The sequence below is a fragment of the Mustelus asterias genome, chromosome 5 (genome assembly GCF_964213995.1).
Source record: "Mustelus asterias chromosome 5, sMusAst1.hap1.1, whole genome shotgun sequence".
NCBI classification, from domain to species: Eukaryota; Metazoa; Chordata; class Chondrichthyes; order Carcharhiniformes; family Triakidae; genus Mustelus; species Mustelus asterias.
In genome coordinates, this window is record NC_135805.1 from 139052608 (window position 1) to 139063487 (window position 10880).

At 47.8% G+C, this 10880-nt stretch overlaps 1 protein-coding gene across 2 annotated transcripts in view; it reads left to right on the forward strand.

Moving 5' to 3' along the window:
* The window catches only part of eif2ak2 (eukaryotic translation initiation factor 2-alpha kinase 2), a 59072-nt gene extending 54968 nt beyond the window's left edge, over positions 1 to 4104 (forward strand). For both annotated transcript variants that reach the window (XM_078213772.1, XM_078213773.1), the window contains exons 19-21: positions 2539 to 2643; positions 3701 to 3763; positions 3858 to 4104. In XM_078213772.1, the coding sequence (XP_078069898.1) occupies positions 2539 to 2643; positions 3701 to 3763; positions 3858 to 3968 (279 nt within the window). In that variant the 3' untranslated portion in view covers positions 3969 to 4104. The remainder of the gene's footprint in view (positions 1 to 2538; positions 2644 to 3700; positions 3764 to 3857) is intronic.
* Positions 4105 to 10880: the final 6776 nt, after the last annotated feature.

A 10880-nucleotide genomic window follows, 5' to 3' on the forward strand; every position in this document is an offset into this window, starting at 1 on the left:
ACTCCCACGGAAAGTAGTTGAGGCCAAAACATTGTGTGATTTCAAGAAGAAATTAGATATAGCTCTTGGGGCTAAAGGGATCAAGGGATATTGGGAGAGGGGGGGATCAGATATTGAATTGGATGATCAGCCATGATCACAATGAATGGCGGAGCAGGCTCGATGGGCCGAATGGCCTCCTCCTGCTTCTAGTTTCTGTGAGCTGCCATTATCCAGACAGGAGGCAGACATGCACAGGAACTGTGTGAGGATCTATGCACTGTCCTCACTGCAAGTTGTCATCATCTTCCTGCAATGTAGGGACGATGGGCACCTGCTGCCTCCCTGTGAAAGGAACCTCATCACACAGGGTGCATGCACTGTCAGAATGAAGAGCAACACTCACTGAAACCGTGTGAAGACGATGGGATGTCCTCACAGGATCTCCTGCATCACTCTCCATGAATCTAGCGGCAATAGCCATCCCCGAGCCTGTCTGGATACCGCCATTGCCTCATGGCCGGAATCCTTTCTCTCGGGAAACCTCCTCATCCTGTTTGGCATCTTCCTCATCGGAGGAAATGTGCCGCTCCTCCATCTCCTCCTCAGGCATCCACTCCCCCCACCACCGACGCTCAGTAGCAGCAGTGTGTACTATCTACAAGATGACCTGCAGAAATTCACCAAAGATCCTTAGACAGCACCTTCCAAACTCGCGACCACTTCCATCTAGAAGGACAAGGGCAGCAGATACATGGGAACACCACCACCTGCAAGTTCCCCTCCAAACCACTCAACGGCCTGACTTGGAAATATATCGCCGTTCCTTCACAGTCGCTGGAATCCTGGAATTCCCTCCCTAACGGCATTGTGGGTCAACCCACAGCACATGGACTGCAGCGATTCAAGAAGGCAGCTCACCACCACCTTCTCAAGGTCAACTAGGGATGGGCAATAAATGCTGGCCTAGCCAGCGACACCCATGTCCCACAAATGAACAAAAAAGAAGGCAGTCCCTCCCCCCGTGGCAGTGCCAGGTTGTGCAAGGTGCAGCAAGCACCAATGATGCGTCTGTGGATTGTCTTCCAGGCCTTCAGCAGAGGGGTCCAGGCACCAGAACCCCATCTTCAGCACCCCTATAGTCTGCACATTGCAAGTCAAGGGTGATGGGGAACAGGCAAGAAGGTGAAATCAGCACAGATTTGGAATGGTCTCGATGGACTGAATGGCCTCCTCATTTTCTCCTACCATAGAAAATCATAGAATCCCTACAGTGCAGAAGGAGGCCATTTGGCCAATTGGGCCTGCACCGACAACAACCCCACCCAGGCCCTACCCCCGTAACCCCCACGTGCTTATCCTGCTAATCCCCCTGACACTAAGGGGCAATTTAGCACGGCCAATTCACCTAATCTGCACATCTTTCGGACTGTGGGGGGAAACCGGAGCACCCGGAGGAAACCCACGCAGACACGGGGAGAAAGTGAAGACTCCGCACAGACAGTGACCCAAACCGGGAATCGAACCCGGGTCCCTGGCACTGAGAGGCAGCAGTGCTAACCAATGTGCCACCGTGCCGCCTCGTATATTCTTATTACGTCCTTAAAATTATGAATATGTTGGGCAGGATGAGAGGGAATCTCGTAGAAATTTATAAAATTCTAACAGGATTAGACAGGGTAGATTCAGAAAGAATGTTCCCAGTGGTGGGGGGAGTCCAGAATCATAGTTTGAGGATAAGGGGTAAACCGTTAACCGTTGGTGGTGAATCTCTGGAATTCTCTGCCCACTGAGGTAGTGGAGGCTACCTCGCTGAAAATGTTTAAAGCGCGGATGGATGGATTCCTGATCGGTAAGGGAATTAAGGGTTATGGGGATCAGGCGGGTAAGTGGCACTGATCCACGTCAGATCAGCCACGATCTTATTGAATGGCGGGGCAGACTCGAGGGGCTAGATGGCCTACTCCTGCTCCTATTTCTTATGTTCTTATGTTAGAACTGAGGTGAGGAGAAATTTCTTCACCCAGAGGGTGGTGAATGTGTGGAATTCACTGCCACAGAAAGTAGCTGAGGCCAAAACATTGTGTGATTTCAAGAAGAAATTAGAGATAGCTCTTGGGGCTGAAGGGATCGAGGGGTATGGGGGGGATCAGGATATTGAATTTGATGATCCGCCATGATCAAAATGAATGGCGGAGCAGACTTGAAGGGCCGAGTGGCCTCCTGCTACTATTTTATGTGTACGCCCAGGAAATATGGAGGCACTTCAGATAGTAGTTGAAATGTGGAACTGGCTACGATAGGGAGTGGGTGAATGAATGGCTATGATGCGATCAAATAGAAGGCAGATGTGTACCTAAGTGCGTCTAATACCACCTTTACAGTGCCAGAGTGCTTCATGGGAGTGCGTCACTGTGCCACATTAGAACCAAGACTCCATCAGAGGTAGCTTTGAATGAGTGAGTGAAAGGCAAGTGAGGGTATGGAGAAATTTGAGGAAGAAATTCCAGAGTCAAAGGCTGATGTTCATCCTTCTCCCCTTTCTCTCTCTCTCTGCAGCATAGGCTGGAAGTTTATGACCACAAAGTTGACATCTTCGCACTGGGGCTGATTTTCTTTGAGCTTCTGTGGATACAAGTTGGGACTGTCACGGAAAAATCCAAGGTACTTTTCCTTGCTGGGGTGGCTAATAATCTGTACTGGTGCTGTCCGCCAGCTTGCAGTGCGGCAGGGACCTGGGAACTCTCATTGGCCAAGGAATGGACAGCTGGGTCAATTGTGGGGGGAATCCTCAGGTGTACGGCAGGTGTGAGGCCAGAGTGCCATCTCGACCCCCACCACCGCCTCACTCATCCCCACTCTACGGGCGGGATTTTAAGGCCTCATTCGAGCGAGACCGGGAATCCCTGCCCAAGGTCAACAGATATTCCTGTTTTCTGCCCCTCGCCTGCTCCGATTCCGTGGAGCTAATGCTCCACCGAGCAGTAAATGGCAGCTGGGAGAGGGGATAATGCTGATCCGAATCCTTGGATCAGTAACAATTGTAGCTTAGAAATGGCTGAAAACCTTGCCCCTAGCAACTGTTCCCCTCTCTAACTGTGTCCGGCTGAAGGGTCCGGGTCCCATCCTGGCAAAGTAACAGTCGGAACGGCTGCAATCGGCATCCTGGGTTAGGGATCAGTGCATGGTTCATGCTCCTTATCACCACCAGGACTGGATGTGGATGTGTGCGTGTGTGGACTTTGGCAAGAGCAGGGGTGTGCTGGGCTCTGATGAAAGCAGTTTCTACAATAACGACTCTTTTATTAACAGTCCCTTTAGCAAGATGTCTGGGGGAGGGGATACAAGAGCATTTTTGAGTTTATTAGTATCACAAGTAGGCTTACATTAACACCACAATGGAGTCACTGTAAAAATCCCCTAGTTGCCCCACTCCGGTGCCCGTTCGGGTACACTGAGGGAGAATTTAGCACGGCCAATGCACCCAACCAGCACGTCTTTCAGACTGTGGGAGGAAACCGGAGCACCCGGAGGAAACCCACGCAGACATGGGGAAAACGCGCAGACTCCACACAGACAGTCACCCAAGCCGGGAATCAAACCTGGGTCCCTAGCGCTGTGAGGAAGCAGTGCTAACCACTGTGCCTGCAGTACTGAGGGAGGTTAAATTGAGGAATAATTATCGGTTGGTAATAATGATGTTGATTTTTGGTTTATTTAGGAGTGGAACAATATTCGATCGGGCAGGTTTCCTTTGTCCTTCATTAATGCCTACAACACCCAGGTAACAACACAATACGATTCGAGAGCATCAGTTCTGTTGCTTCATCTGTCGACGGGGTGGGCTTTTAAAACTCTTTGGTGTCTCTTGTCCACAGAGTTTCTTAATCCGGAAAATGCTTTCTGAAACTGCGAGTGAGAGACCAGAAGCTGAGCAGGTAAAGCGGAACCTTGAATCTGATGGGATGCAGGAACCGAAAACCATCTAGAGAAATCGGAACCGGGAACACAGCTCGAATCAGCACGGGCTTCTTAAAGACAAAAAAAAAAAATCGATGGTATAACTTGTGAAAGTCACTTCTCATGTCACAACCTATGTATTGTTACTTTGTCTGCTAACGCTTTCACTGTAAAGCAATCTAATTCTGAGTTCATGTACTGAGCGGCAGGTCAGTTAGGCTGCAGCTTGAGCAGAAACTTCTTCACCCAGAGAGTGGTCAAAGAACAGTACAGCACAGGAGCAGGCCCTTCGGCCCTCCAAGCCCGTGCTGATCATGACGCCCTAACGAAACTAAAACCATGTGCACTTACGGAGTCCGTATAAAAGCAAATTTCTGCGGATGCTGGAATGTGAAACCAAAAGAGAAAATGCTGGAAAATCTCAGCAGGTCTGGCAGCATCTGTCAGGAGAGGAAAGAGCTGACGTTTCGAGTCCAGGTGAGCTTTGTCAAAGCTTAAATCCTTCAGCTTTGACAAAGGGCCACCTGGACTCGAAACATCAGCTCTTTCCTCTCCTGACAGATGCTGCCAGACCTGCTGAGATTTTCCAGCATTTTCTCTTTTGGTTACAGAGTCTGTATCCTTCCATTCCCATCCTATTCATGTATTTGTCTAGTTGCCCCTTAAATGCCGCTATCTTACCTGCTCTCACCACCTCCCCTGGCAGACATTCACCACCCTCTGTGTAAAAAAAACCTGCCTCGCACATCTCCTCCAAACTTTTCCCCACGCACCTTAAACCTGTGTCCCCCAGTACTTGATTTTCCTACCCTAGGAAAGAGCGGCTGACTCACCAAATTCGCTACCACATAAAGCGATTAAAGCCCCAAACACTGAGGGGCAGATTTTCCTGTTCTGCCGCCACAGGAATCGCAGCGGGCGAAGGGCGGACCACGGAAATCGAGGGTTAATTTTTGGGCGGGGTGAGTGTGGCTAGAAAATCCTGCCCTGAAGAGGCAGTTAGATATAGCACTCGAGGCGAAAGGGATCAAAGGGAGGAAAGCAGGATTAGGCTATTGAGTTGGATGATCAGCCATGATCGTAATGAATGGTGGAGCAGGCTCGAAGGGCCGAATGGCCTCCTCCTGCTCCTATCCTCTATGTTTCTATGTCTCGTGTTTATGTGCCTTAAGATTTTACAGGGATTCTCCCAATTATTGACTAAAGAATCTTCGGAACCACTCCCCAACAGCCAAGGAAGTAGTTTTTGATGTGTAGAGCCACTGTTGTGGAAAATGTGGCTGCCAGTTTGCGCACAGTAAGATCGCAGAAAGAATTTGAGGTGTGCTGAGGTCTCAGAGGGTTGTGGGGCTGAAGAAGGTTACAGAGACAGGGAGGGTTTGCAAACAAGCATGAACATTTTAAATTCAAGGCGGGCTTTCGTGAATCTTAATTTCACGGGGAATCCATTCTTTAGAACCCTCTTTATGTTCAAAGAATCATACGCATTAGTATAGCGCCTTTCACATCCTCGGCATACGGTGAAGCTTTTTATAGGCAATCAAGTATCTGGGAAATAAGATCACTGTGGTAACCATGGCAACCAACCTGGATACAGCAACGTGATAACCAACAGATCATCTATTGTCGTAATGTTGTTTGTGTTGGCCAGGACAACGGGGAGAACTTTCCTCCTCTTTTTGTACCCATCAGAGAGGGCAGACAGGGCCTGGGCACCTCCGACAGTGGAGTGCTCCCTTAGTAATGTCCCACAATGTGGAGATGCCGGCGTTGGACTGGGGTGGCCACAGTAAGAAGTCTCACAACACCAGGCTAAAGTCCAACAGGTTTATTTGGAATCACAAGCTTTCGGAGCGCTGCTTCTTCATCAGGTAGGAGAGGTAGGTTTCACAAACAAGGCATATATAGACACAGACTCAATTGCAAGATAATGGTTGGAATGTGAATCTTTACAGGTTATCAAGTCTTTACAGGTACAGACAATGCAAGTGGAGAGAGGGATAATCACAGGGTATTTATTGTCTCCAGCCAGGACCATTAGTAGGATTTTGAAGCCTAGGCCAAATGGTGGGAGTTACAGGTAGTGTGACATGAACCCAAGATCCCGGTTGAGGCCGTCCTCATGTGTATCTCGGCCAACATAGTTTACCTGATACGCTGCAGGAAAGGATGTCCCGAAGCATGGTACATTGGGGAAACCATGCAGACACTAAGATAATGAATGAATGGACACCGCTCGACAATCACCAGGCAGGAGTGTTCCCTTCCTGTCGGGGAACACTTCAGTAGTCAAGGGCATTCAGCCTCTGATCTTCGGGTAAGCGTTCTCCAAGGCGGCCTTCACGACACACGACAGCGCAGAATCATTGAGCAGAAACTGATAGCCAAGTTCCGCACACATGAGGACGGCCTCAACCGGGATCTTGGGTTCATGTCACACTATCTGTAACCCCCACAGCTTGCCTGGGCTTGCAAAATCTCACTAACTGTCCTGTCTGGAGACAATACACATCTCTTTAACCTGTGCTTAACGCTCTCTCCACTCACATTGTCTGTACCTTTAAGACTTGATTACCTGTAAAGACTCGCATTCCAACCATTATCTTGTAAATTGAGTTTGTGTCTCTATATGCCCTGTTTGTGAACACAACTCCTCACTCACCTGATGAAGGACCGAGACTCCGAAAGCTAGTGCTGCCAAATAAACCTGTTGGACTTTAACCTGGTGTTGTGAGTCTTCTTGCTGCACGGTACCAGAGTGATAGCCTAGGGCATTTCGACTGAGAGGAGACTGTGCCATGACTGGCACAGTCATAACAGTACAGCAGACAGTAACTATCGCGGGCTTGTACACATTGCTAATACCAACATTATAGCCGGGATTTTACCGGCATTCTCCGGTGGCCTTGGGTGGGATCGTACGATCCTAGGGTGGATGTGCCGGTAAAATTCCGCCCAATGACTAACTGCTCATTCCTTCACCCAACTCTACGTGGTGGAAAAACCAGTTACAGAAAACTTGAGAAAACATATTCGAAGTTGACAGTGACAAAATGGCACCGACTGATATTAAACCCACGATCGGCAGACTAAAGGATCTGGGTGGATGCGAGGCCATTGTTTTAAGTTGGAGAGTTCTCCCCCGGTGCTCTGGGCAATATTTATGGGGAACCGGGGGAGTTCTCTTGTGCCCTGGTCAATATTTAGTCCTCATTCAACAGGACTATAAACGGATGATCTGCTCATTGTCACATTGCCCTGTCTGCCCCCTCAGATGGGTACACTAGGAACCGGAAGGTTCTCCCAGTTGTCCTGGCCAACACAGCCAATGTTATGACAATATTTGACCTGTTTATTATCTCATTTCTGTTTGTGGGATCTTGCTGTATACAAATTGGTTGCCATGGTTCCCACAGTGACTGTATTTCCCAGATGCTTGATTGCCTATAAAAAGCTTTGATCCGTGCCAAGGATGTGAAAGGCGCTATATGTTCTATGTACCATAGTTCTATGGCAGATGGAGTTTAACCCTGATAAATGTGAGGTGATTCATTTTGGTAGGACTAATTTAAATGTGGATTACAGGGTCAAAGGTAGGGTTCTGAAGGCTGTGGAGGAACAGAGAGATCTTGGGGTCCATATCCACAGATCTCTAAAGGTTGCCACTCAAGTGGATAGAGCTGTGAAGAAGGCCTATAGTGTGTTAGCTTTTATTAACAGGGGGTTGGAATTTAAGAGCCGTGGGGTTATGCTGCAACTGTACAGGACCTTGGTGAGACCACATTTGGAATATTGTGTGCAGTTCTGGTCACCTCACTATAAGAAGGATGTGGAAGCGCTGGAAAGAGTGCAAAGGCGATTTACCAGGTTGCTGCCTGGTTTGGAGGGTAGGTCTTATGAGGAAAGGTTGAGGGAGCTAGGGCTGTTTTCTCTGGAGCGGAGGAAGTTGAGGGGAGACTTAATAGAGGTTTATAAAATGATGAAGGGGATAGATAGAGTGAACGTTTAAAGACTATTTCCTCGGGTGGATGGAGCTATTACAAGGGGGCATAGCTATAGGGTTCATGGTGGGAGATATAGGAAGGATATCAGAGGTAGGTTCTTTACGCAGAGAGTGGTTGGGGTGTGGAATGGACTGCCTGCAGCGATAGTGGAGTCAAACACTTTAGGAACATTTAAGCGGTTATTGGATAGGCACATGGAGCACACCAGGATGATAGGGAGTGGGATAGCTTGATCTTGGTTTCAGATAAAACTCGGCACAACATCGTGGGCCGAAGGGCCTGTTCTGTGCTGTTCTGTTCTATGTTCTATGTTTTATATGAATGTGAATAAAACCTTGAATGTAAAGGGGTTCTAAGGAATGGGTTCCCCGTGAAATTAAGATTCACGAAAGCCCGCCTTGAATTTAAAATCTTAATCCTTGTGTTCAAACCCCTCCATGTTTTTACCCCTCCCTGTCTCTGTAACCTCCGTAAGAAATCTCACAACACCAGGTTAAAGTCCAACAGGTTTATTTGGTAGCAAATACCATAAGCTTTCGGAGCAATGCTCGTTCGTCAGATGGAGTGGTCTCTGTTCTCCAACAGTGCACAGACACAGAAATCAAGTTACAGAATACTAATTAGAATGCAAATCTCTACAGCCAGCCAGGTCTTAAAAGGTACAGATAATGTGGTTGGAGGGAACATTAAACACAGGTTAAAGAGATGTGTATTGTCTCCAGACAGAACAGCTGGTGAGATTCCGCACACATGAGGACGGCCTAAACCGGGATGTTGGATTTATGTCACATTATCAGTAACCCCCACAGCTCGCCCCTGGTCTTGCAGAATCTCACCAGCTGTTCTGTCTGGAGACAATACACATCTCTTTAACCTGTGTTTAATGTTCCCTCCAACCACATTATCTGTACCTTTTAAGACCTGGCTGGCTGTAGAGATTTGCATTCTAATTAGTATTCTGTAACTTGATTTCTGTGTCTGTGCACTGTTGGAGAACAGAGACCACTCCATCTGATGAAGGGGCAGCGCTCCGAAAGCTTATGGCATTTGCTACCAAATAAACCTGTTGGACTTTAACCTGGTGTTGTGAGACTTCTTACTGTGCTTACCCCAGTCCAACGCCGGCATCTCCACATCTGTAACCTCCTCCAGCATCACAGCCCTCTGAGACCTCTGCACGCCTCAAATTCAAACCTCTTGTGCATCATTGACTTAATGACTTCACCATTGGTGGCCGTGCCTTCAGATCTCTGGGTCCCTAAGCTCTGGAATTCCTCCTCCCTCCCCACCTATCTCCTTTTAAGCTGATTCTTTGGCCTATCTCCTTGACCAAGCTTTTAATGGCTCCTCATGTCACTTCATTGTCCCATTTTGTCTGATAGGACCACTGCAATGCAACCCAGGAGATTACACTATGTTAAGGGCACTAGCTAACTGCACGTTGACAGTTTATCGATAGTGAAGGAAGAGGTGATGGCCTAGTGGTATTATCACTAGACTATTAGTCCTGAAACTCGGCTAATGTTCTGGGGACCCAGGTTCTAATCCCTCCACGGCAGCTGGAGGAGTTTGAATTTGATTTTTAAAAATCTGGAATTAAGAATCTGCTGAACCATGAATCGATTGTCGGAAAAACCCACCTGGTTCACTAACGTCCTTTAGGGAAGGAAATCTGCTATCCTCAGCCGGTCTGACCTACATGTGACTCCAGAGCCACAGCAATGTGACTGACTCTCAACTGCCGTCAGGCAACTAGGAATGGGCAATAAATGCTGGCCAACCAGCGACACCCATGTCCACAAATTAATTTTTTTAAAAAGAGGGGGGCAGAAGTGGGATATGAAAAAAACGAGGTAAAGAGGAGGTGGCTAAAATGTTGGCAGTGCTCAGAGTAGAAACGTTACCCGGTGGGGATGAGATGCATCCTTGGCTGCTGAATGAAGAATGGATGGAAATTGTGGAGGTTGTGGTCACAATCTTCCAATCCTTCTTGGATATGGGGCAGGAGCATCGCAAACAAGAGGATTTGAGTAGAGCGAAAGGGATATTTTGCTGCAATTATATAGGGCGCTGGTGAGGCCACACCTGGAGTATTGTGTGCAGTTTTGGTGCCCTTATCTGAGGAAGGATGTCCTTGCTATAGAGGGAGTACAGCGAAGGTTTACCTGGCTGCAATGGCAGGTCTGTCATATGAGGAGAGACTAAGTTGGTTGGGATTATATTCACTGGAGTTTAGAAGAGTGAGAGGAGGTCTCATAGAAACTGATATTCTAACAGGGTTAGACAGTAGATTCAGAAAGAATGTTCCCGATGGTGGGGGAGTGCCATAGTTTGAGGATAAGGGGTAAACCTTTTAGAACTGAGGTGAGGAGAAATTTCTTCACCCAGAGGATGGTGGATTGTGTGGAATTCACTACCACAGGAAGTAGATGAGGCCAAAACATTGTGTGATTTCAAGAAGGAATTAGATGTAACTCTTGGGGCTAAAGGGATATGGGAGGAAGGAGGGGGGATCAGGATATTGAGTTTGATGATCAGCCATGATCGTAATGAAATCGAAGGGCTGAATGGCCTACTCCTGCTTCTAATTTCTATGTTCAAATGTTACGTTCTTGTTCAAAGAAGGAGAAGTGCAACCTGGCAGTTTTAGGCCAAACGGCCAAATATCATTGGTGGGGGGAACTTTAAGAGATAGTAGTCAGGGAGAAAATGAATTTACCTGGGGAAGTACAGGCTAACAAATGAGTCAGCATGCGTTTATCAGGATCATGTTCGATTAACTTATCTCGTTCTTTCAATGGACTGATGGGAGAGGTTGGTGAAGGATGTTGTCCAGGATGCCATGGAGGGACTGAAATGGACAAACACCTGGCCAATTGGATGCAGAGAAGTGGGAAGCGATGTATTTCAGAAGGAAGAATGAAGTCAGGCGATATG